The sequence below is a fragment of the Scomber scombrus genome, chromosome 17 (assembly GCF_963691925.1).
Source record: "Scomber scombrus chromosome 17, fScoSco1.1, whole genome shotgun sequence".
Taxonomy (NCBI): Eukaryota; Metazoa; Chordata; class Actinopteri; order Scombriformes; family Scombridae; genus Scomber; species Scomber scombrus.
In genome coordinates this window covers 14,258,638-14,286,545 of record NC_084986.1, presented here as the reverse complement: position 1 = coordinate 14,286,545, position 27,908 = coordinate 14,258,638, and the positions used below count along the sequence as shown (strand labels likewise).

At 40.4% G+C, this 27,908-nt stretch overlaps 1 protein-coding gene across 1 annotated transcript; it reads left to right on the top strand.

Moving 5' to 3' along the window:
- Nucleotides 1-229: 229 nt before the first annotated feature.
- Nucleotides 230-27,328, top strand: snx17 (sorting nexin 17). The gene is made up of 15 exons (XM_062436899.1): nt 230-1,018; nt 5,930-6,004; nt 7,711-7,828; nt 9,496-9,560; nt 11,440-11,550; nt 13,375-13,465; nt 16,245-16,332; nt 20,620-20,689; nt 21,330-21,422; nt 21,700-21,903; nt 24,138-24,266; nt 24,394-24,471; nt 24,693-24,767; nt 24,893-24,934; nt 25,098-27,328. Exons 1-15 carry the CDS (start codon nt 959-961, stop codon nt 25,215-25,217), a joined length of 1,419 nt encoding a protein of 472 aa, XP_062292883.1. The 5' UTR covers nt 230-958; the 3' UTR covers nt 25,218-27,328.
- Nucleotides 27,329-27,908: the final 580 nt, after the last annotated feature.

The window sequence follows — 27,908 nt, the reverse complement described above, 5'->3', positions numbered from 1 at the left end:
TGAGAAAATCAAAATACAAAGAAAAACATTCTCGTGGTGTACGTATAAGCTATGGCATCTATTTCATATATATTTTCAAAGATATCTGTCAGACATTTGTGATACTTTTAGTTTTACCATGTATATGTTTTCGGGTGTAGAGGCACCCCCGGCTAGAAATGAAATGGTTTGGTCCAGGAGGATTGTTGCAATGCCTCTTGATGGGCCAGTAGATACACTGAACACACAGCCTAGCTTAACGCCAGTGGTACATTGGGCTTTTATGCGGTTTCTATCACCTTTTATCTATGTACGTCCGTGGATGCCGTTCAGATATTTCGTCAGCAGATGTAGGAGACGGGAAAAAACAAGCAAAACCACAACAAGTGCAACTGTCCCCCCCTCCCTCACATTTCGAAAAGGTTTCACCGACGGCTCTGCGACGCTGTGCGGTCTGCAGGAACCAACTGCAGCTTTCATCCCGAAACTTCATCTGGTTGCGCTGATGAAGAGAGTTACCTGTAAACGCTGAAACTCAACTGTGAGCGGTGGCAGTGTACCACGCATTACGTAAAAGTGTGGTTGAAGGAAAAAAAACAAGACATTTTTAAACGCTTGCGGGGTGAAGGTGTAATTACTCGACACTTGCAACATGGCTGCTGCGGGGACGGCAGTGAGAAAAGTTTAACACTGACGTGGGAGAAGTTTTATGCGAAGGCTAGTTGGTACATGAGTTGTTGGCCACATAATAAAGTCGTCAGCAGTCTCCCCAAGCCTGCCACCGCTTTCCCCCGGACTTCCAAACCAGTGGGTGAACCGTGAATGCCTCCTCCTCCTCTGTAGTCACCGCCGACAGTCACTGCAGTGGACTTTGTGGGTGAAACTGTGGTGTCTTATTCTCCATCGTAAGCTGTTTGTGGTGCCGTTGAAGGACTTCTTGGTCGTCTGTGTTACGAGCTAAAAAACAAACTAACTAAAAATGCATTTTTCCATACCCGAAACGGAGGTTCGTTCGGGCGAAAATGGATCAACCTATGTGGTGAGCATGAACATTTGTGTTCTTGTTTTTACCTGCTTTCACTTAGCTTGTGTTTCAGCTGGCCACAGGTCGGGCTAATGTCAATGCAGCATGAGTTTCTGTTTACCAGATAGTCTGTGAAAACCTCATCTATTAGCACGACCCGTGTGTGTCGCCATAAGGCAAACAACTGCTTAAAGCAAAATCAAAACAAAGAAATTAGCTACAAAGCCATAAAATGCTAACTTGAATCCCATATGCAATAAACATGTTTCATAAGGGTGCAGCTGGGTTGGATGAATAATCTGGATTTACTTGAGGAAGTTGGACAAAAGTGTTTTTTTGACCTCTGCTTAAACCTGCCTGGACTTGAGTATAATTGTAAGACGCAGTTGAAAACATCAGCCGCCACCTCTGTCTCTCATGATGATTCAACATCAACTTCATCTTGCATGGCAGCTATGGTGCTGTGGACAAACTGAATGCTGCACTGGCTGCAACGTTGTGGCCTCGGTTGTCATAAAGTGTCAGAGCCACCTGAGGAAACTCAAGTGTGGCCTGAGCTCCGGTTTCCTCACCTTAACCTCACAACAAAAGTCTCTTGTTTTTAAAGGTTTGAGTCAGCATTCAGTCCTTGCTGAAATTTGAGGCTTACCACTATGGTATCACAAGCCCTCCCTGTTAATCAGAAATGAAAATACAGCCAAGGCTAAAAAACACAGCCATGTCTTGACAGCATATCAAGAGAAGAAATGTGTGGCTCTATTGTCTCTCTTGGTTGTATAGCAGCATCCCTGACACTAACTGTGTGTCTATTTTTCTTTCACTCTTATTGTCTTTTTTGAATGTTGTTTTTATGCCTTATCTCAAGCACTCTGAATAGCCATTGTTTTTGAAAGGTAAAACTGCTCGTGTCGCCTTGACATACACATTGGCAAAGACGCACTGTAATGTTCAGAGAGTATAATTCATGGAGGTTGGTCAAGGACATCTGTAGTGAAGTATCACGAGCATAAAACATGTTGAGCCTTTTGTGGATGTTTCCCACTGGACACCAGCCACAGACACATTTGTGCTAATGTGTGGCAGTCTTGATCCTAAGAGGCACTGGCAACTCAAAACCACATCTTCTGTTTGTATATAGCTTGATGATTTAGACAACAGCATTCGTGTGGATGTGTCAATTAACATGCCGGGGCCGTCCACGAGCACAAGTCGTCATGTTGCTAGGGAACAGCTTGGGTTCAAGTTTATTTTTTTCTGTCAGCTATTTATAATGACTAACACCAGCACAACAAATAATCTTGGATTCATGTAGAGCATTAGGGCTATAGTTGTAGGCATTATAGAAGGACACAGCTTCTCTCACACTCTCCAGATGCTTAGTAATAACATCTGCAACATCTGATTTCCATGTGACATCACCCTAGCTGCTCTCAATGTCACACACCTGTGAATGACTATTTCCCATCTTGACTCCATGTGCTCCAAAGAAGAAGAAGAAGAATACAAAACTCCTGGAATAAGCTTATTAATATTTGAACGTGTCTGTCTTCAGTGTCCCTGCTCCACAGGGAAGTACAGAAACCGCTTCTGAAATGAAACCTAGTGATATACTTTGTTAGTTGAAATTGATCATCTGTCACTTTTTTTTCCTCCTCTGCAAACGCCTACTCTTACTGTTTAAAGTCAATACGTGTCACCTCTTTTTTTCTACCTAGCTGGGCACTTTTTTTTTTTGCCTGTACAGCAGTGGGGACTTTAAAAGGATGGCTTTTCACCCCTCAGCTGGCAGGCGTGTGACTGTCATTGTGACCTTCCTGTAACCAGCCTACAGGAAGGGACTTTGCTTGATTATAATGCTGATAGATGGGCTGTGTACCTTGGAACCAGTAGGCCACAGATTCTGCCGAGTTTGCACAGGGCTTTTTGGAATAACAAGGGCTGCAGTTGTTTTTTCTTCTTCTTAAATATGGTGCTATTCAACGAGCAAGCACAGACAAATCTTTGTTTTTGGCCATGCACACTTCCTGTTGTCTAGTAGATGTGTACCTTCCTCTCTCTCTTTTTTTCACAGTGTGTTACAGTGACCTATTTACTTAGGAGAGAGTTAGAGCTTAGATATGAACAAGTTTATCTGCTTTTATTTATAGGTTTACAAGCATGTTGGTCATGCGTGCACACCTGTATCCGCATTCATCTCTTAATGAGCAAAACATTTCTTAAGAATGAAGGGTCATAAGAACTTCAGGGTCATTTTACAGTACAACTCACATGTAGGTGTTGTGCAACTGGAAAACAGCAGCGGTGAAATTGAGTAACACTTGCTCACTGACGCTTAACAACATTTTAATCCCAGGTTTTTGACAACTCAAACATTTAGACAACACTTTTATCCCGCTCTTATCTTTGTCAGGTCGTTCTGATACTGGTTACACTGGGATTGAGATTAATGTGTTAAGAGCCACAAAGTACTCCTAGTTAAACTGTCCCTTAATTGAACTGCTTGCTTTTTTAGGGGGGGCAACTCGAACAAAGCCAAACATTCTGCATACTCATCCTTCCTGCATGGATCCTGCACACATCTTACTGTTGATTTGTTGGCTTTCCTCCAAATTCTTTAGCTTTCCTCTTTCCCTCTAGAAGTTTTGGTTTGTATTTTTTTCTTTTGTCCTATCGATTGCTTGTGTAGGTCAGCAGTGGTACCAGCAACTGCATGCAGCAGTGTGATTAAGAATCTGTAAAACTTTTTGTTTTGACAGATGACCCACCACCATGTTGACTATAAATATTCATTGAGACAGAAGGTGAAGGAGATTAAAGCACTGACAGTCTGTGCCTTGACACCCAAATGGGAAATCGCTTCAACAAGCATACATAGCGCACTTCCTCTCACTCAGGTCCAGAGCTGCACACAGCCTGGTGGAAGCTGATATTAGTAAGCCAGTGAGGGAGGAAGTATTATTGTCTAAAACAAAAGAGTTAAGTCATAATCATAAATAGGGATGCATGATATTACTGGCATGTCGTTGGTGTTGGCAGATAAAAGCTTTAAAATTAAATATTGGCATCGACCCAAAATGAAATTTTCTATAATTATGACTGGTCAATTTATCACCTTCTCCTCTGCCGTGGACTGTTACACCCTGACAGTCCTGGTGCTTGCTCCGCAGGCTCTGCTTCACTCAGCTGACCCACAACCCCACTGCTTCATCCCACTTTACCCTGAATAACAAACCGGGGGGTCAGTGCTCTGGTTGGATCCACATGGAGAGGCTGGCTAGCTGAGATGCTAGAGGAGGCTAGCTAAATGTGTGCTTTTTTCCACTCATGCATGCTGGCATCTCAGCTAGCCCAGGTTCTCTGTGTGGCTCCAACTGAATGAAGTGGAGCCTGCAGAGGAAGTACCGGGACCGTCCACAGAGGAGCACCTCGGGGGGAAAAAAATGTTTTTGGCTGATGGTCGGCATTCCCACCACTCTCTGCTTCTGTCTGTCTGTATTGTGAACCAGATATTAAATTATACCCATTAATTCTGTCTGTCTAATAAACTCAAAGAAAACACTACTGCTTGACCCACTTGGCAGGTTCATAAAAGTTTTAATGCTGAGCTCCTGAACTCCAGTCCTCCCAAGTTTCTCCTTCATATAATTATTGTCTTTGTGGATCTGTGATTGCACGCCTCAGCCAGGTGGGAAAAAATATGAGCGTATATAGGTATCTGCATCGACAGTCAGCCAAAATGAGATGGAATATATCAGCACATTGAATCTTGGCAAAAAGTCCAATTTTTTGGATCCCTATTCTTAAACCAGGATTGTTTGTAGTAGTCAGGATTAGTCCTCATTTTGAACCCTGGTAGTAGTGAATGGTTTGTGCAACAGTGTGGTCTTCAAAACTCTTTTATGTTGTATCAAATTTTCCAGGAATCACCAGCAGCCAGTTACTGTTTTTTTTAACAAAATATTCCCCAAAGCTGTTACAGATTTTAATCACGTGTTATAAGGTTTTTGTGTCTTATATTTGAGCTGTTTTATCTTAACAAAACAAATAAAAGTCACTTTCAGTATTGTGTGTGGCAGGTTTGGCTGGTGTTTGAATAGTTTTGTGGTACCGTGTAGAAAACATTGTATTGTTTTACAGTTCAAGTGTGCTTTTCTGTAAGAGATGCTGCATTTTTGTAAACTTAAAAGCTTTTTATTTCTTCTCCTGAGATCCTAACTAAAGTATCATTTGTTGTTTCACTTTGTTTCATGTGGTTCAGTATCATTCCTAACACTTAATGAAGCTAGATTTACGTTTATGTAATTGGTGAGTCCAAATAGTGGTTTAGTGAAGGGAGTATCCAGTGATAACTCCTGTCAAAACAAACAGGGGGGTGTCTCAGTGAAATAAAAGATATGAGCTCATGTGAGCCTTTTCTCTCCGTATTCATTTTCGTCTGCCTAATCATAGCAGCTGTTTAGATTGGAAAATGTGCAGCAGCCTCTTTGGAAGTCAGTTGGGTTTGATTCACACTTCATTTGTTTGATCTTTTAATGACAACAGAGCAAGGAAACGATCACTGGTGAGATGATATGCAGCAAGACTGAGGTTGTTTTGATGTGCCTGTGAGTGAAATCACAAGTGAAACATGCTAAAAGTACAGGATGTGAACAGATTTTTGTACTTGCAGTTTCACGGCAAGATTACTATCAACTAGAAAAGTATTTTAGCAAAGGTGTAGATAAAGACAGATTATTATTTTACATTTAACAATATTTCTATCTATACTAAGACTATATTTGAGTCTTTTATGCTGGCATTTTCGTGTCTGTGATTCCACCTACAAGCATTTCAAACAGATCGATGCAAGCTTTTGATGTTCGTTCCCTCAGCACATTGTCAGACCTTTAAAGTCTTCCTCCTCACATTTGAATTTCTCTCCCACAGGCCTACAACATCCACGTCAACGGTGTGCTGCACTGTCGGGTACGCTACAGTCAACTTCTTGGCCTCCATGAACAGGTAAGCCTTACACAATCACTGTTTACTAATGTGCTGTCAATATGTGTTGGACCAGAAGTGACAGGTCTACATGCGCCGTGCACCAAATTGCTCTGCCATTTAAATGCCACAACAGCCACCAAATGTGACCTTTCGCTCGTCTTTGTGTTGCACGGTCGATATGCCAGCCTTCCATCAGTTTGAATCACAATCACGGTGGCTTGACGTCTTGTGGTCTTTTTTCCTCCCGGACTTCAAACCATTGCATGTAAATAGACGGTATTGTAGAGGAGGCTGGAGGGGGTGGGTGACATGGAAGGAATGTTCTTGGCCTTTCTTTCACTTCACCTGCTGGGAAAAGGAACTTAATCTGAGAAAGAAATGTTGTCGGAAAGTCTAGAGTTTCCTGGTCTTAAGCCTCAGTGAAGCTTTACACAGAGCCACAGTTAACTGAGTGAGCTGTTATTAGGAAACTCTACTTGTTTTTCTGTAATGCTGTCGGTGGAAGTGACTGTACTCCTCAAAGAGGGAGATGCATTTTTTAAGAGGTGGATTATTGTTGCTGACGACCTGCGAGTTCTTTGTACCACAAAATGTATACACCAGCATAAAACACATCCTTATATATCTGCCCAGTCCCCAGCTTTCTCAAGTTAATAAAGAAGCAAGCAAAGGCCAAACTTGGCTATCCCCAAGACAGTGTTATCTGGTCAGACAGTTGCCGTTGCTTGGCAACAGGGTGTGGGGAAGACATAGTCGAATCTTAAAGTGCTTCCTGTGGTGTATGAATGACCCCAAAACATACTCAGTCATTGCTGACAAAATCTGAATGTTAATTGTTTCCCTTGTGTAGAGAGTTGTAGCAAGGCCACACCTCTGCTAGATCCAGATCCTGTTTAAATTGTCTGTCTTAGATTCAAGGGACCCTGATGTATCTCTATAGCACATACAGTCTGGGTGAATGAGCACTGATTTGTATGTGTAGCCAGTGCTGGCTCTGATGTGCTGAAAAATACCAAAGGGCAGGATGTTGAGGTGAAAATCACCTCTCTCCCTCCAGCAGCCACTGTGGTCCTCCTTCGTTGTATCATATGTGCAGGACCCGAGGGTTTTAAAAATGATGTACTTAATGATGAGTGTGATATGCAGCTTTTGCCTCAAGCTGCAAGCAGGTTAAAATTAAACAACGTTATGATGTGTGATTTTAGATCAGCGAGGGCTTAGTTTAAGACTTCCACGGTTCAAAGCTACCAGGCCTCAGATGATAGAAAATGGGAAGAAATGAGTCAAGAAGCTGGAAGACAAAGTAAACTTGGAATGACGAGACATTCAAGGTTCCAGATGTGTCTGTGTGTGTGTGTGTGTGTGTGTGTGTCTGTGTGTGTGTCTGTGTGTGTGTCTGTGTGTGTGACTTATGCACGGAAACTCTCCAGCACCAGTCATTGAAACAGAGCTTAAAATAAACCTGTGATTCATCTCAAACTGCATGAATATACCTCTCAGAAAAATGAATGCACAACTCTTTAATTCAAGAGACTGATACTCTGTTTGAGTTCTTAAGTTTAACGATATAAACTCGTGTAGTTTCACAGATAGAAAGTAGAATCTAGCCATCTGACTTTTCCCCAATTTCTTCTTGTTGTCAAGAGCAGAAAAGTACAGGTTGTACAGCCTGCTGCACTGCAACCTCTCTGTTTAGCTTCATTTCTTGTGTTTTGCACCAACAGATAAAGAAAGAATATGGCAGCAACGTGGTGCCTGCCTTCCCTCCAAAGAAGATCTTCACACTGACTCCTGCTGAGGTTGAACAGAGACGAGAACAGCTGGAGAAATACATGCAGGCTGGTAAGTTATTCATGCTGAATGGACTTTTTTTTTTTAACAGATGGCTTGTATTGTATTTCACATTTCATTTCTGGTCGAGAAATTCCAGCTGCAATATGGCTGGTTTTGTCAGTGTTTAAATGAGATGCTGTTCTTTTGAATTGCAGCGCACGTACCTCTTCTCCTTTTAAAGTAATGAGGGGGATTTTATTTTTCATGTTGCGAAAGGGGTAAAAAAAAACAACCCAAAAAAAAAACACAAACGAAGACATTGCCTTTGAAACAGTGTAACATTGCAGCACAAACACAATTTCCTTGAAATGTTTGCTTCTCCACAACAATCACAAGAATGAGTTGGCTTGATGTCTGCGGGGAGTCCAGCCATACACTGATCTCTTCATGCCACATAAAAGTTGAAGAGTTCCACAAAAGAACTGATGATCTGAGTACAGAGTGAGCTGGGACACTGAGCCAAGGCCTCACCAGACACCACAGTTATGCTGACACACCTGATAAAAAAAATCTTTACTCAGGAATTCAGATCTGGTAGGTGTGTGTAAAAGTTTTATGGGTTTGGATTCTCATGATAATGTACCTCCTCGAGAGATGGATACTCCAGTTTTTCTCTGAATGAAAAGATGGATGTCTTTAAGAATAATTCCTGTTTTTGTTGTGTTTACAGCAGCAGTGAAGCTGCTTTTTTTTTTTTTTTTGTGAAAATGCCTCATGAATGTTTTGAAAAGTTTCTTTTCCAAGTCTTGTTTTCGAATGCCACTGGAGTTTCATATCCCATTTTGGGAGGTTTGTTAGCATGTTGCCAAAATTTTGTGAATGGGTCGAGGGTGAACTTTCTACATATGAAAATGAATAAGTGGAACTGGCAGCAGTGCGGAGGGGTTTGTTTTAATCCTCTCAAGCACTGGCAGTTACAGCAGAACAAGGAAGCGTTGTTCGAGTGGGTATTTGCTCATAGTCTGGGAGCATACGCACACAGGGTGTTCTTGGCTAGGAGTTGACTTGGTTACATCATGGCTTTTACATAGTTATGGAAAATGAACTGCCACAAACACAATTTGCTCTGACGCAGATGGCTCACAGAACTTTGACATTTTGTCAAATTGTTTGAGTAATTTGTAAAAAGGACAATAGTGTATAGGCTACTAAATACACACTCTTACATTGTCGTATTGTCATACAAAGTTACAATGCAGCTAATTAAATGTACTGCACTGCAATTGAAAGCTGCCTCAACAGAGAACAAAAGGGGAAAGTCTTTTATTAACCAAGTCTGGGGCCTTGGTTATAATGAAACTGTAGGCTGTAATAATTTACAGTTGCTTGACCCTCTGCCAGATGATTCATGAAGGGCAGCTTTTACATGCATCGTTAATTGCCTTTATAATTGTTTTGAAAGGTCAAGCCCATGTCACAACAGCAAAATCAAGTTGCATGATAAGAGGAAAATTAAGAATTAGGAAATAGCTCTGTTTAAGGATGTTTACATAACATCCACTAAAACACCCTTAACTAATTGCTGATTTATCAATTCTACAGGAAACAAAACTCTTGACTTCCGCTGCTTCTTGCATTCCTCTGAACTATGCGATATGACTCATTTTGTCATTATGTTGCTTTTTCGGTGTCTGTAATTTTCATCGGTCTTTACATCTTGTCATGTTTTTTTACAGTGCGTCAGGATCCTTTGCTTGGCGCTAGCGAGATGTTCAACAGCTTCTTAAGGAAAGCACAGCAGGTTGGTGGTGGTTTTTTTTGTTTAGATTTTTTATATTGACTAACTGGCAGTCACAATCCATTTGCATGAGTGTACAGTGATGATTTTGACCACATTAACATAGTTGATGGCGGCAGAGTCATGGGAACATGTTTTGAGCAGTCAAAAATCAATAAAAGACAGCTTCATGTGATGCAAAGTTTGGATTCTGGACATTTAAAGTGATTAGCAGATGTTTAAATCAAGCTCTTATAGCCTAATTTATTTTTCAATTTAAACATTAAAAACAGAATATAAAGGAATAAACAATTAAAACAGTTTGAAATAAATTCATGGTATTGCTCGCTATGAAATAACATCATGACATCTTTTCTTCAACATGATGGGCCTACTTCTTTAATTCTCTTTAAACATAAAAACAAATCAAACTAAACAAGAATAATTACTAGTGCATGCCAAAAGGCTGATGCAGTAGTCACTTTTGGCAGTGTGTTTTAAATCAGGTGGCTGTTTTCTGGGTTGTCGCTGTGGCAGCACATACTCTGGGGCTGTGTCATCTGTTCCTGTAAAGTCGTTGATTAGATGTGTAAGATCGGGTTTTGGGTTGGTGAAATGATTACATCAGACATGAAACTCAGGAGAAAGCTACCTTTTGCCAAATATAGTTACATTGGGAGTGGGAGCTGTATCCTTTTGAACCATTAGATCAAAAAAAAAAAGAGGGAAATGTATGCCACTTTATGATTCATCCCACTAGATTTGCCAAAAAGGTCTTTCTGCAGCACCAAAATTCAGGCAGATTTTTTTATAAGTGGAGGACAAGGCTGTAAAAACGCGTGGTTTGTTGTTGTTACCTTACAGAAGAGGCAATTTCAAACTGATGGTGTGGTAATGATTTATTCATACCAAGCAGCAAAGTGGATTTGTCATCATTCAAGCTGTGACCTGCATTGCCAGGAGGGCTGTAAATCCAATAACCTTCATGGACAGATTCATCAGTCTGCAGCCACGTCTCACCCATGCTGCTTCTCTTCCTCTGTCTTCCTCTCTCATTAAAGCCTGCGTTTATTCCCCCCCACCCTCCCCAGCGCCTTATGTACAGCAAGGACAGCAGGTGCAGAATAGGAGATGAGTTACCACCCGGTGTTGTCATTTCATCTGCACCTTAGTGACAGGGATGCACATGGAGGCCCCCCGCTGAGGGAACAGGGAAGATGAGAGATGATTTAGCAGAGGTGGTGACAGACTGCCTGGGGACAGGAGAGGCTGGGGTTATCCAGTTTAAGATTTCATATTTCTTATTATCAGCTCAATAACTGTTACATACAGTGGTGAAATATTCATAGCTCTTGGCAGTTCAGTTTCCTTAGTTCTTACTCATTGACTTTTGTGTTCAATTAAGGCGTGAACAGAAGCACAAGCGCAGCAACACTAATGACAATAGCTGACAGTCGTAAAGTAAATGGATGGGACTTAATTATAATTGGTGAAGGCTAAACATTAATATGGCTCCTATTTTTGTAACCAGTTAATTCACAATTTCTCATATTGTCATTTTTAATTTAATTTCAACCAATTCTTGATGTAGAGTATGTCTTGTTTTCAGTTGACAATAATTCTCAAGATGATTTGATGATTATTTTGTTACTGAAATATTCAAGTCGACCCCTGAAATGCTGCAGCTGCTCTCGATATCAGTGGTGACAGTTTAGCAGATTCATCAGACTGCTTTGAAAGAAGTCTAACTTGTACGTTTTGTGTTTGTCCAATAGGATATTCACCTCAACTCTGACTCCCCAGATTTTTCTTCTCTTGTGACTTTGAGCAACAAGAATGAAAACACTTAGCTTACTCGTGAATCGTGAAAGTGAGCCTGTTGTGTATTATGTCATTCCCACAGGAGACGCAGCAGATTCCCACAGAAGAAGTCACTCTAGACATCTGTCTCTCCAACGGTCAGAAGGTTACAGTCAACATCCTGACCTCAGATCAGACTGAGGATGTCCTTGATGTAAGTGTCCTTAGTTACAGACCCTGTGTAGATTTTGATTCGTATTAAACAGCCAAACACTTGTATAAAAAGAAGATTAGAGGTGTGATTAGGATGCTATCCAGAGTGCACCATGGCTCATGTTTCAATCGACCGATCTGCTGCCTGTAGAAAGAGACTTAACACTGAATATGATAATCCGCTTTAGTATATGGCAAAATACTATTAATGTACAATTATCTTTACAGCTGATGCTAATGCTGCGTGATGCAAGTGGCCACCAGTCTTTATAAGGTTAATTTAAAGTTTTTACTGTGTTATCGACCTTTGCAGTGTCTGTTTAACTAAAGGCATTCGATCTCTGCTGTTCATAACAGTGCTGACAGACACCAGCCTGGACTCCCTTCAGGCAAGCTATATTGCTGTAGGCTTCTCTGTAAGCTCTGATGCTTTACAGACAATAAATGTTGTAAGCAAATTAAGCAGCATTTATATAGACCCTCTTCACTAAAACAACGCTCACAGGACTTTATAAAGTCGGGGATCTAACAAATTGAAAATGAGGAAGGGGAAAAATAAAGCATAAGACGCTGAACAGCAACATGTCAAATCACAGAGATTTTCTCACCTAGAAGAACAATAAAATTAGCAATTATAACGAGGAATGAGGCAAATACTTTTAAAATGAGACAACCTTGACCAATTTCAAAACAAGTTATTTTTATAGGTGGCGACTTAGCCTTTTAGTACATCCACTTCACCTATGCTCTTGACTGACCATAAAAACACACTTAGCTCACAATCGCAAACTCTCTAAAATAACATCACAGTAAACATCCCTGTGTTTCATCATGATGTTCTTTGACGCTCTTGGCTGTAAATCAAGCTGGTTAAAAGTGCTCTTGAAGTGCTCTTTTGAAAGTTTAACCACAGTTAACTTCTGGTCACCACAGCAGCTCTTACAGCAGTATATCTTAATCACAGCATCGTTTCTCAATGTGCGTGTTTGCTTGATTATTTGTGTTATTTGGAAATGCCAGATTTTTTGAGGTTTTGCTGTGCTTTCTCAACAGCATGTTTACAGCATTTGTGTCTGTTTTAAGTTAAATAAAATGAGTTAAAAACAGGTCAAAGAAGAAATGGTTCCACTGAACGAAAAACACCAAACACTGATTATTACATCAGGGTTGTTGCAGAGAAAACCATTTTTATTTGGAAACGATTTAGAAATGTCATCAGTGGGACCTTCTCATGTCAAGAAAGTATTCTGTACTAAAAGTGTATTACAGGAACTATCTGATACTACTGGCTGTTTCAGTTCTCATGTTTAATTTTAGTTTCCAAATGAGAACATTCAAGTTTCCGTTCAACATAGTTGCACAAACAAATCGCATTCACCTTCTTAAATCTAAAGGAGTCAATATAAGTCCTGTTTAACACCTAAGAGAACAAGGTACACTTTGTAGGAATGAATGGGATTATTGGCCAAACAGAGTATTGTGGGGACTGTGGGCTAGTTTGTCATATTAATGTGACTGTAAGATTGATTTTGTGAAGGGAATGAAACATGTCACATAATATACAGAGATGGAATGCAGGATGAATGAGGTATCTGATTGTTCCAGTGTAGTTTTAAGTGTGTTTGTGGTTAAATCCCAGTTTTTAATTTACTAAATATTCTGATCTTCAGTCAAGATTTCCCTTTTTTCCACTTCAACATGGGCTGTTTCTTTTCTGCTATCTGTCTACAATCAGTTTTATCCTAATTTCTCACATCTTGCTGAAAAACATAAAATGAGATGAAGGAATGAATTAATTGAGTTTGATTCTCTTTTGCCTCCACAGGCTGTTGCCACAAAGCTTGATCTCCCAGACGACCTTGTGGGTTACTTCAGTCTCTTCCTTGTTCGTGAGGGTGTGGATGGAGGTTTAACATGTAAGTTAAACAACAGCTAACCTTCACAGAATAAGAAAAATACAGCACTTTTTTTTTTATTTATTAGAAAGATCCAATGAAGTAGATCAGTAATGGTAAATGGACTGTACTTATATAGCGCCTTTCTAGTCTTTTCGACCACTCAAATCGCTTTACACTACAACTCATTCACCCCATTCACACACATTCATACACTGATGGCAGGCAGCTACCAAACAGGGTGCCAACCTGCACATCAGGAGGAAACTACCCATTCACTCGCATTCATACAATTTGGGGTTAAGTGTCTTGCCCAAGGACACATCGACATGTAGACTGGAGGAACCGGGAATCGAACCGCCAATCTTCCAATTGGAGGACGACCGCTCTACCTCCTGAGCCACAGCCGTCCCTAATGTTTGTATCACTCACATTGGAATGTATTTTCAGACAAGAGGCGCCTTGGGTTTTAGGAGTTTTCAAATGTTAAAGCTGTAAACCATCAGATAACCAATGTTGTTTGTCACAGAAAACTAAATGTTAAGTACACTTAGCTCTTGGATAACATGTAAATATAAACTACTTATCAGGACAGGCAAGGTCATTCAGAAGACACAAATGGAAAATTGAAATAAATTGAATCAAAACCTTTGTCAAGCTGTACTGAATAATCTCTTCATGGCTAAAGACAATCTTTTTTTCCCCTCTGTGATGTCAAGCTTTTGAATTTAGTTTTCTTTCAATCTTGAATTCCCCACAATGAATCATAAAGTCAGCTCTGGCAAAAATCCAACAGCTCAGTTTATCTGTCTGACTTTTTGGAGACGTACTGTAGTTTAATTAAAGAAGAAGAACTGATGCGCCTCATGAGAGCTGTGTCTCGTTCCTCTGGTTAGAATTCATTTATTAGGTGCAAACCCAGTGAGAGTCAGATTCTGCCTTTGTGTGTTTGTTGGCAGGTTCATGCAAAACAGTGGTGTAGTGTTTAGAGTTATGCAGTGTGTCCGGGTTGAGAATGTACAGTATTTGTTGTGGTTTAAGCTCTACTTGCTACTGTTAAGTGGCTTTGTTTTGACAAGCTAGCTTGTGATCGGGCCATTATTTGGCCATTATCCTACTTCCAACCACACATGCTACTACTGCCACTCAAAATGAAACTTTAAAAGTCAACACACAGGCAGAAGACAACATAAAATAATCAATTAAATTGTGCTTTTGTAAATGATTGTAGATTACAGTATTATCATCTTTTGCGAGCAGTCCCACAGGATGCACGTCTGTTTCCATATTAAGATGTTTCAGTTTCCTTTTCTTCAAAATTTTTATTCCCCCCTTTTTTCCATTCCATCACAGCCCTGTTGGGTCGAACCCCCCTCAGTCCCAGAGGTTCTCTTTTCTCACTTTCCACCTGCCAAATGCCCCCCTACCTCTCTCTCCTTCTCCTCATGCCAAATCCATTCCCGACTGAAAGTGGTGCCAGGTGAACTTGGAGGAATCTGTAAATATTGATTTGATTCACTTCGTTATCAGAATAGTCTTCTGAAATTTGTCTCACATCCCAAGAAGAACACTGTTTACATCAGTAACAAAACACAACATTTAACCAAACAGCACAACAAATACTACACTACATATATTACATCAGACATTATGAATATTAACATTCAGTGCTTAGTCTACACAGGAAAACTGAGGCCTACTTAGAACCCAGACTCCGATTTACCAGATTGACAGACTGAGGAACAACAAATGCTGTAGTCTGTACAGCCGAGCCTGCAGGACTCTAGATCTTCCATTTGATGGCAAAAGCTGATATTCTTCAAATAAAATATGAGAGGGGTCGGACGTTATATTACCTGCCAGAGACAACATTCTTTGAGTTATACGCAGTTTGCAAAATATTACAGGCATGTTGTGTATTCTTGGCACAGTTAAAATCTGAAAATCGTAGCAGTATGACAGAGAAGATCCATCTGTTAAATATGAGTTGACTGCTAGAATAAATCTGGCGCAGCAAGCCTGGGATCAAACACAACTGGTGGTGGGAGTATTGACATAACTGGATGGTTGGAAGAATTCAGTTCCTTTCTGACAGGCTGTAAGTTTCCCAGAAGTCTGCGTGTAAATCAATATACGCTGTGAGATATACAAAGACATGTCAAGAAGAACCAGTGTGGTTTGAAGGAACAGTGCTGATGATTTAGTTTGCCAAATAATATTCAAAAAAACATTTGAAGCATTCAGTTTGTATTTGTTTTATATTCCTGCTGAGATTTCCAACATCAAAGTACACAGCATGTTTTTTCTGCTTCCTGTGCACAACATCTGTGGCCATAAAGGACCATTTTTAAAAGCGCTGTTTAGTCATTTGATTTTTAGTGTGTAGCTACTGATGTCTTAAAACCCAGCAGCAGCACCTGAGAGCCCTTTTACTTTCCTCAGGGAATGGGCTGCAATGCAACAGCTGATGATTGTGGACAGACAGAAACGCAGACCGTTATCTTTTCTTTTCTTTGCATATGAACACACACACGCACACACACGCACACACACGCACACACACACACACACACACACACACACACACACACACACACACACACACAGACAGACACACAGACACACAGACACACAGACACAGACAAAAAGTTCCACCCTGCTGGCGTCCATCCAAGATTTTCCCATCCGTCATTGTTTGTCGTTACCATCATTATCCAAATGTCCTTGGGACTTCACTGTACTGCTGCACATGTTCCTTACTCTCTCTCCTTCCGTTGTTCTGTGTGTCTCTCCCTCTCAGTCGTGCGGAAGCTGCAGGAGTTTGAGCTGCCTTATGTGTCCATCACCAGCCTACGGAGCTCTGAATTTCACATACTCCTACGGAAAAGGTACAAACCACCTGCTCACATCACGACTTCAAATTCAATCATTTCCCTTCTAAGAAGCTCTCTCCCATATGTAATCGTAGCTTTGAGTCATTTTCCATTGAGTATTTAATAATAATAATATTGGATTATATTTAAATAGAGCTTTATCTTGGTAATCAGAGCGCTTCACAGTGAAGGGAGGTAAACCCACTAGGGTGATGCACAGCAGCCATTTTGCGCCAGAGCTCTCACCACACATAAGCTTGAGGTGGAGAGGGAGGGAATATTTGTTTTTCTTCTCACGGTGAAGAAGCAGGTGAAATATTTCTGTTTTAGTCAGCAGTGTGTCTGCTGTGCTTGGTATAATTTAATTCACTTGACTAGCAAGGCACTCTTTTTACTTTCCTGGGGAGTTACTCATTTATTTTCTTATCTGCAGTGGTGCACTTGTCCTTTATTTGTCAGAACAGTGTCATGCCTAACCACAGGCTCCTTATCTGACCTCATCATCTTCTGTAAAGTGGCAGTTCATTTAGAAAAGAGACCTGAGTCACTTATTTTGCCAAGGACAACACTTATCATGACTGGACAGTTGGTGGTTTTTGACTGTCGGCCCGGAAAAGTCAAATGAATATGAATCCACTGTTGCTTAATCCATTTTATAATGTGATCAGTTTTTGTGGTTTTTAGTTTGTTTTATTCTCTTTGCACATATTACAGTTCTAAGTTAAAGTCTATAAACTGACAATACCTACAACAACCAACCTATCAACCAACATCACAGTATCTTTTAACTGGTCAAACTGTAATTAAACTGGATGAAGTCTAAAGCTGTATCTTCCAAGCAAACATTAACATCCTCACCAGTTAATGATCCATGTAGAAGACATGGAACATATTAAAAAGTAATATAATAATAGTAATTATGTATTATAAATTAAAATGGAATCACAACCCAGACACCCAGAAATCAGACAGGTCAACATTTACACTCATACTTTTTAAACTTGTCCTCAATAATTAGTTCGCTGAATAGCTTTATTTTCAGATGTTTTGAGACATGACATCTAGCAGATTTGACATAGATACATTTGAGTGCATAGAGGGTAGACAGGAAAAAAACAAAAAAACAATGGCTACGTTCATAACACAAATACAGCCTTAAAAAATCCCATGAAGTTTAACCACCACATGTTTGGATAAAGTCTCAACTTGATAAAGTCTCTTGAACACCACATTTCACAAAGGCAGTTTTCTTTAGGACAGTTTGATTGGATTGTGTGGATGCTCAGTCTTTACTTAAGGTTGAGAATTTATTTGAGGGTGATTTACATTGGATGGATGGATGGATGTGTTGAGACCAAAAAGGAGGATTGTTTGTACTGTGTTAAATAAATCCCGTTCTTAACAAGCCGAACATCCCGAGATATTTACAGAAAGAAAACGTTGCACACACAGCAACTAAAAATACACTACTTGCGCCGAATTGGCAATCATCATAATGAGCTACATGTCCAAAAAAATCTGAGCAGATCTGTTTGGATGAAATGCCCAAATAAAAACTTTGAATGGAAAATAAAAATGCTGCTTTCCTCTTCACATCTCAATTTTGTGACTGCTCCACTCTTCATTCTTCTACCACCTCGTTTCTGCTCTTTTGTCACACTGCATCCTGCTGACTGAGGTACACAGGATGTTTACCCTCTTTCTGCCTGAAGGAAAGTCTTGGGCTGTTTCATCGGTCATTCAACATGTCCTCGTTGACTTCTCCTCGGTAACATTCCCTGGCACCATGACACTGTTGAAAACTCAAGTGAACTTTGTGACATCGACCCTTCGGGGGTTGAGGGAACGAGTCATCAACAATGGTCACTCAGCGCTGCAGATAAACCGTTTTCTTCTCATTTCCACTGTGACGTCAACGAGCTGCTGATTTACAGAATTTAAAACAGATGTTTGTGATTGGAAGAAACACAATGAATGACGGAAGGAATGCAAACTGTCTACATGTGTAAGTAACAATGTCCAGATAATCACAGTAATCTTGTTGTCAATTTTTTCCATGCTATGGAATTTGCTTTCTGCAATTACTTCATTATAATTTTACAATTCCCAATTATATAAACTTAGTAAGTGAATTATGCTGTTTTGAACACCAATTCACATTAAAGTCATGTTAGCAGGTCACGCAGTAGTGATTGTTTATGTTATTATGGTATTTAAGGGTCAGAAGAAGAAACAAAGCTCCTTATTAGGTTGAGATGCACCAATCAGGCCCTTGTCAAAGGGATGTAATATGCCTCTAAACTGGCTAATCACTTTATATTACATATTAATTGATTTATTACAAATAAAGACATGTCGTGTTTGTCATCATACTTAATTGCATTTGTAGCATAAGATTTTGAAAGCATTTTATATTGTTGTATGTTTTCATCTCGTTCTCTGTTTCTTTCCAACAGTTAACTAGCGTGGATGATGGGTTTGGAGGGAAACTGCTTGGGGCACAGGCAGCAGTTGGCTCAAGACCATCCGTATCTCCTCTAGTGCTCATTGTCTCATGCACAGTGGAAGAGCAACCCAACACAGCCAGCTGTCTGCCAGAGCCCCCCTGAAAACCTCCACCTCCACCTCCACCTCCACCAGCTAGCCAGATCCTATCTCTGCAGCCTCAGCCAGATAGGCCCCCCTGCAAAGCGGGGTAGAATAGATCCACTTGTGCAAACTGTACTCCGAAGAAGCGGAATGAGAAGAGGGCAGATACACACGCCTCAAGGCTCAAAACGAGAACTTTTTTTTTTTGTTATTAGTGATCAAATTGTCAACAAACTTTTCTTTTGCCTTTGTTCAAATATTTTGAGATGAATTAAAAAAAAGAAAAAGATTTATGCTTCTTTTCTAAGCTCACAAGAGACATTTTTGAGATTACAATCCTACTAAACAAATGCTGATGTAATGCAATCATCTGAAGGAAATGCCATTGCCTCATCGAAAGCATAGGTAGTTATTGAGAAGTACCTGCAAGGCACAATAAAGCGCTGCACACATAACAGGCCAATGATGCGTCGTGACTCTTGACTACAAGGGCAAGTGCATTCCATTTAAATCCTCCGCTCCTCATCCCACCGCCCGCTTTCCCTCTGCTCTCCAAGTGGCCTCTGTGCGACGTATGCTGTTACGTAATACCGAGGGTTGAGGGGCAGTGGAACTACTAATGAAACGCATCCTTAGTCCTCCTGACCTACTTTCACTGTGGACTGTAGAGCACTGAAGGAAGAATGAATGTAGAACTAACAAGTGGAGGTGGAGGAAAAACAGACCCCCAGTGTATGAGATCCAGGAGAGGATCAGGTCGAAATGAATGAAAAAGCTCTTTTTGGCTAAAACTTTCATATGAACTTCCTAGTATATCTTGGAGGTCAGCTGTATTATGCAAGCATATGCTCACATTGCATCATTGTGGCTAATTTGTTTGTGTACGCATTAAGAGAATTCAAAATAAAGACCATGTGTCACAGAAAAGGCTGTCACTGTATTTTTAATTGAAACAAATGCAGCAAAAATAATTGAACTTGCAGATAAACACATCTTGATTGTGCTACTCATATTCTCTCTCTCTCTCTCTCCCCCCTTCTCCCTCGTTGCCTGTTTTGAATTGCTGATGTGGCTAGGCGGAGTGGTTCACATCTGCTCGAACAACTTCTCCATCCACAAACACCCCTCCCTTGTGTCATGCAATTACAGCATGTTAAATTTCACGCCTGTAGTAAAGTGTTGAGAGACATGAATACAATGAGATCAGAAGAGCAGAAGTGGATGAAAAATTCAGCACTCCACAAGCTTTGGGAAGTTAAAAAAAGAGACAACTGTGTTAAGTGTGAAACCACTACCCATAAATAAATACACAGTGAGTCTTTCATCATACACTGAGTGACAAATATAATCTTTTTTCCCCTCAGTAAATGCGGATCTTTCTCTCTAATCTTTCCTTTTTAAAAGTTAAATTTCCAACGGAGTCTTGGATCTGATGCCATTTCGATCCCTTGCCATGAGACAGTGGTGTAAACCGTCATTCATTTTTTTACATTGCGCTCAACTGCACCCATACGTCTCTATGCACAGTAGCACCAGCACTGGCTTCTAATAGAGCTTCAGTACTGCCTGTGGATCCTTTCTGCCATGTCACTCACTTCCCCTCCAGCAAACTAACAAAACCAGTCAAAACTTTGGACGTGAACTGTATATTTGACATAATCATATCAGAACTGATTGCAGATTGAAACTAGTGTACCTTTTGTCTTTCTGCAGCTACTGGGACATGGCATACGATGGTGATGTAATGGACAACAGAGTTGGCCTGAATTTGCTATATGCCCAGGTAAGAGGTTGAATTATTTAGGTCAACTAGACACTCTCATTTATTTTCTGCTGCAGCAGTGGTCTTATAAAATATCTTTAAAATGAAACCAAAAAAATCCAAAATGATTGCATCTGTTTTATGGAGATTGCATGGTGCCAGCATCACATCAAGACCCCTGAATCAAGCACTGATTGTCCCCTTTGCTGCCAAGTGCTTTTATACACCCCTTGTGTCCTTCCATTATCTGATGGTGGTGTCAGCTGGTTGTGACTTTGCAACACCTTGAATCCTGCACCTCTTTGTGTTCTTCTGTTATCCCATTAATAACGGATAATCCTTGCTGCAACAGCTGTCATCTGTTGTGTTAAGCAGTTTTGGGGCGGTTAGTTTGATTAAAATCTGGAACCGCTTAGTGTTTACTCTGTGTAGCAGAGAGGAGGCTTTAAAAGGAAATGAAAGAAAAATAAATAGTGTTTGCAAGCACGTGCAATCATTTGTGCATGTTCCTGTGTAATTATTTGCTGACTTGTAGTGTTTACATGAGAGGCTAAGGGTGTGATTTCTCCCACATGCACCGAAGGGAAACAGAACAATGACAATTGATTTTGTTCACCTGTGCAGAATGATCAACTTCAGTTCTTGTTTTTTGCTTCACCAGACAGTGTCTGACATTGAGCGAGGCTGGATACTCGTCAACAAAGACCAGCACAGGCAGCTCAAATCACTGCAGGAGAAAGGCTCCAAGAAAGAAGTAAGCAAGGACATCTCTACATTACTCTGCTTTGACAGTGTCTCTCATGAATCGAGCTGATGTGAGGAAGTGTCTTTGTCCGAGGATAAATCTGCCGACCAGAGCGAACACTGCTTATAGTGCATTCTGTTATGCAATTAGCCTAGTTTTGCCCATCATATGAATTTTTAATTACATCAATTCATTAGAGAATTCTAACTTAATCTCTCAAGGGATTAGAAAAACTTTTTTTTTTGTGGAAAACTTAGTCATCTAATTTTTCTTTTTTTCTTTTTAGTTCATCCATCTAGGTCAGACACTCAAGTATTACGGCTATATCAAGTTCGACCCGTGTATCACCGATTTCCCTGAAAACGGCTGCCAAGTCATCGTCAGTGCCGGCAACAATGAGCTCAACTTTCACGTCAAGCTGCCCAACGAACAGATGAAGGAGGGAAGCTTCAAGGTCACACGCATGAGGTGTTGGCGAGTCACGTCTTCTGTAAGTGTGTGTGTGTGTGTGAGAGAAAGAGAAAGAGAGAGAGAGGGTGAGTAAATTCACCTTCAGGCATGCGCGTATCTCTGAAGCTCTGAAATAATCACACTGGAATCCCTCCACATTATTAGGAGACTATGAGCTGGCAGAGTAGAGACACGACAGCTTTGGCTGGAGGCCTTCTTCAGCCAGAAAGAGTCGCCCGTGTACAAAACTCATCTCACCACTGCAGCAGGAACAAATGTCTTAAGTCTTGCCAAACATTAGTTTTTGCTCCCACTGCTCGCTAAAAGTGCTGACCTCCACACCATCTATCCTCATCAGTCCAATTAACCGAAAACACAGCAGCTAACACAAGGATAGTGCAGTATCGATCCTCACAGACACACAGTGCGGCATCCTTTATTTAAACTGATAATTGGCTATTGGCAACAAAGGAATCCGATGGCATGCAGTAAGATGAAGCATCTACACAGGATGATCTGTGTATGACACACACTGCCACAAGCATAAAAACAAATCAGTAGACTTCATAAAATAAATCCTTAGACCTTCAGGGAAAGAAATAAAAAAAGCAGAGGTTTCACACCAATAAAGATCGTTTAACGCTTGAGGCTACTGTTTAGACCGTCATCAAGTAACTAAATTGATCAGTAAACACGCTGTCATGATGTGTCAGATTGGTCCCATGCCCTGTAGGTTCACATTGTAATTAATCAGTGCAGCTTCTTGCACAGTCAACTGAAAACATCCCAAGTTATTTTATAGGAGCTGTTAGAGGCAGAAGATTCAGTCAGTCACAGTCACAGAAAAAAACAATTTGCCACACAAGAGGACATAAACCGTTCCTCTGCCAAACTGATGAAATGTTAAAAATGAAAATTTACTGATTTTTCTTTATTTATCTCACTGACTGCAGCTAGTCAGTTGGCACAAATTCCAGTACAAAGTCCTCGTCTAAAGAATAAAAATTCTCCATCGTGGCCCAGAATTGGCATCAGTTCAAATCATCATACTCCACACAGTTGATCTGTCTCGAATAAGCATTTTTTTTCCGGCTTCCAGTCGTCTTGAAAAGAGGCAGCTTATCTGAAAAGCCCGAACAATCCGTGAATAGCTGAGAAGAGCATTACACACAGCTCTACCCACATCATTTCAGAAAGATGGAACATTTACAGAAGCGAGACCTCGTTTTAATGGAGACAGAGAAAAGAGTTCACTGTTTTAGCCCGTCAGTGTTGGATCGGCGCAGTCGTCATGTGTATCACAGAAAGCTTTTATGATTCTCTTGAAAGCTAATTTGCACTGAGATATGGCAACATGTCTAAAATTAAAATGCACCTTGGCTCCTCTGATTACAGATGGAGCATCCACTCTGTCCAGCAGGATGATTAATTCCTCAGCTCATTTTCAGAGGTCAAAGTCATTTTAATGAGCCCTTTCCTTTCCAGCAAACTATTCAAAACATCTCGCTTGGTGCAGAACTGCAGCCGACCTCGTAGCCGATTCTCAAATTGCATCCTGAGGTGCCCGTATAAACAGTTAACGTGTGCGTGTCTCATACCTTTTTGTTTTTGTGTGCTTTTCCTCTACATATTATCTTTGTGAGTGTGTGTGTGTGTGTGTGTGTGTGTGTGTGTGTGTTTGTGGTTAGCATGGGAGCTACAGCTATCCCAGAGGAAATAGTCTCAGTCTGAGTGTCAGAGCGCTGTGAAGAGCACAGACTCCATAAATGAAGAATGAGGTCTTATCTCCCGGGAGCTGCATTGTTGTCTGAGCTTTAGGGATTTCTCGAGGCATCTGAAATTCCATATTTCTTTCTTTGCTTCAGTGTTAATCTCTGAGCGTGTGTCGTCTTAAAATCTGGCTGCTTGTCATTTGTGATGCAGCAGTTTAACAAGAAGAGATGTATGATAGGGGGAATGTGATTTATCTGCTTACATGGACCTCCAGTCATGGAGCTGAATAATGAGCTTATCCTCTACTTAAGAATCTAAGTTGGATTTTGGTTTGAAAAAATATGAAAATCTGCTTCATTCATGCTGCTTAAACACAATAAGACACATAAGGCTGTGGCTGTGGCTTGAAGGCTAAAGCAGTAAATGACTCACACTAAACGTAAATCCTCAGTGGTCGATGACAGCGCTCACAACACAGGGGGTCGAGGATGACGAAGATAATGATGATAATACCTGCCAAGCACCAAATCATAACTTCCACTCTTCTGTCTGAAATTGCAGCAAGTCCCAATATCAAACGGCACAACCAATCCCTGCAGCTCGGCCAAATGTGAGGTCAAACTGGAGCTGGCCTTCGAGTATCTGATGAGCAAGGACCGCCTGCAGTGGGTCACCATTACCAGCCAGCAGGTGAGAACAACAAGCTTTAATGAACAGGTTAAACAGACAGTAACATGTTTGTAATTGTTAACGTGACTAAGATACAACACAGTGTGAGATATTCCAGATTTGACTGATTCTCAGTTTGTGATTTCAGGCTATCATGATGAGTATTTGCCTTCAGTCTATGGTGGATGAATTAATGGTGAAGAAGTCAGGCGGCAGCATAAAAAAGGTTTGTGCTGAGAAAACTGAAGCACTTCACAACTCCAATGCCATCCTTAATAATCAATAAAGTGACAGCATCCTATAGAAATTGTTTAATTTTAATACTCAGACTTTTAAGACTGACTATTTACATTTTACAGTTTCAGCAAACATTGTAATTTGCAGGATTTTCCTTCTGAACTCATGTATTTATTGCTTTGTTCTCTTCATTTTGCCGTCACCTCTTAGATGCTGAGGAAACGACACAACGGCTCCATCCACCGGCCAGACAGTCAGCAAGCTGTGAAATCTCCCCCTCTACTGGTGAGAAATGGGACATCATGTCATGATTTGTTTCTTCATAGTTTTTTGTTTTTGGTCATTTTCCACGTACTGTAGAGCTCATGTGCAGCAGGGTAATTTGACACTGTTTGTTGATTTGGCTGCAGGACTCCCCCGACCCGAATCGTGAACAAATCGTCAAACTTTCAGTGAGTACATTTAGGGGTTTTTTTCATTCTTTTTCTGAAACATATATCCCAAAATGAAGCGAAACCTGCTGCTGATTGATGCAGTTTAATAATGCATTCCCAAATGATCCTACTAAATTAATGTCTGTCTGGTGTTAAGTATGCTATTGATTATTCCATTTAGACCAAGCTGAGCTCGGTGTCCCTCCGAGGGATCAGTGCCTCCAACTCAGCAAATGACATCAGTGGCAACGATTTTCACGGCAACTACGCTTTCGAAGGTATCGGAGACGACGACCTGTAACCCCTGATCCCCCCCCCCCCCCCCCCCCCCGCCTCCATCCCCGCCCTGCCCCTCCCTCCTCCATTCCCCTTGTCAACGACTGGGACGACAAAGATTACAAGCTGAGCTGAGCCGAGCCGAGCCGCGGATCACGCAGGTGTCTGATTCTGCAAGATTGTAGCTTCCTCCTGGAGAAATCGCTGCCTTAAGCTCTCATTTAATCTTTGACGGTGTCCTTTCTTTCAGACTCTAAAAGCTCATCATGATTTCGTTACAATCATCATATCCAAATTGAAACTTTTTATCCCTATGTTATTTAACTTGTCGCAGCATGAATAGCACACAACGCTACAGGTACATAGGGATGCTTTCTGTATGTTACGGTTTGATTCACATTGATTACTGTTTCAGTAATCTGACAGTATGTGTGAAGATCTTTAATACAGTTAAATTCTTGAGGTACAAAGTAAATTAATATATTATTAAACTAAACAGATGAAGAAAACCTGCTAGATCCTGGATTCTTCCCTTGGTGGCTGCATGTTCCTTTCCAACCAGAGAGCCAAATGTTTAGTTAGACCTGGCACTAGTGATAATACAGCAGAGCTGGATAGTTCTCAAAATGACCCAGATTCCAGTGAATGTGTTGAAACTGATTTCAGTCGAGCAATTAAAACTGTAGACTATACAAAGCAACTGCTTACATATATGGATGATCAATGTTTGGCTTGGCTATATACCAAAATGTCATGTTCTTTTAGTTAGTGGTCCTCTGTGTGTCATGCTGTTAATGTGCCATGTCAGTAAATATCTTAGCAAGATGCCAGTGGTGTTGTCAGCTTACGTTTGAGGTACAGTCACTCGTACTGCCTTCAGAAATAGTCTGATGCCTTAACTTTTACTTTGTTGCCTCGGGAGTTAGCATGTCATTTAACAAGACATCGGTTGAAACTGTGTTAGGATCTCGCAGAACTTGATGGATGGTTGCTTTGGCCGAGCTGCTTGCACTTGCTGAACCCATCATTTTGCACAGTATTACAGGTGGAGATGAATGTTTGAGTGGAAGCTTGAGCATGACTTAAAACATTGTGTGGAGATTTTTCCAGGGGGCTCTCTGTAAATCCATCTATGATTTTTTTAAAATCAATTTTTAAGGTTTCTCATAAATGCCAAATTATAGTTTACTAAAGCATTTTGCACAAAATAAGCATAAAAATTATGACAATGTCACTTTTTATATTATGTACATGCAATTAAGTATTCTGAACATTTACTAATATCTTTATCATCAATAGCTTATTGTAATCAAATAGATCAAATGTAATCTAAGCTGTATAGAACAAAGTTTAAATGGGCTAACATTTATCATTGTTTACATAATGTTTAGGGGACTTTTTTTTTGTTGAAATGGAAAGTGTTTACAAATTTTGCATCTGATTTTCTGTCGTGTTCGTTTTGGGCGATTGATGGGGCTTCAGTTCAATGTAATTTGTACATACATTGTGCCAATCATCTCAGAGGATTTAGTTGAAAAGGTGCTTAGGTGAAGTGGCAAATGTGATCATAATTGCTGGAGTGAACAAAGTTCATGGATTGCAGGCAACAAAATGAACATATCCCGCTCTTTTGTACGACATGTCATTCCATTTGCTGTTAGCTTCGGTCATTTCCAAAAGCTGTTTTGAAGCTTCTTAATGAAAATTGACGCCAGCCTATTAACAGCTTTTTTTTCTCACTGGTAGCCACAACTGTAAACGAAAATGTTCTCAACATAGAAATGTCTTGCTCTTTCACTCCTGTGCTTCTTCTTCTGTCTTAAGTTGCATTTAGTATAAGTAGAGGAACATGGACACTAGATTCAAATGTCACCAATATTTGTATTTCTTTATTTCTGTCATTACCAAGAAAATGGAAGCTGCAAGGTCCTTTTTAGTAAATGTGTAGGTGCCAAATTACACCTTTTAAAGCACATTTTCTTTCCATTAGCATCCCTGTTAAAGAAAATGTCCAATTTTATGAAGATGTATTGACTTGTTTCATTCCACTACTTTTCATTTTGATTTTAGTGGTAAGGTCAGTGACAAATGTCTGCTCTGTTTGTCATGATGCTAAAATAAACTGAAATTAGATGATCTTGTGATTCTCGGTTGTCTCTTCGGTTAATGACTCACTTCAGTCATTTCTTCATCATTTCTGAGAACTGGACCCATGTTAGCCGTCAGCCGCTTCGGTCTTCAGCCATGCTATAATACTTTAGCAAGACAAGAATCTTACTGATTGTTGAGCAAGCATGATGAGCTGTGGTATTAAAAAGCGATTAATACAGAAGACAATGCAGAAGTGTAAATAATGTTAATGATGGAAAAACTCCATTAAACTGTCTCAGTTTCAGGGTCATGTCATTGTGCGTGTTGGTTCACTGTCATACAGTCATGACCTACCAGGACAGTTGAATACAACAGAACCATTGTTAACCATATTAGTAAATCTGGTGCTTTTGCTACTATGACAAGTAAAAAATAACAAAAATAATAGTACATCACTCAAAAGTAATTTTAAGTTGCTGTAGAACATCACTCTTGATTTCATCAACTGGAACTGAGAAGAAATGTACTTACATCCAACCATTAGTTCCAGAATATTATATTCCATTTTCTATTGACAGAGCCCCTTAAATTCTGCGCACTGGTCCTTTAAATAGCAGCTGGGCAG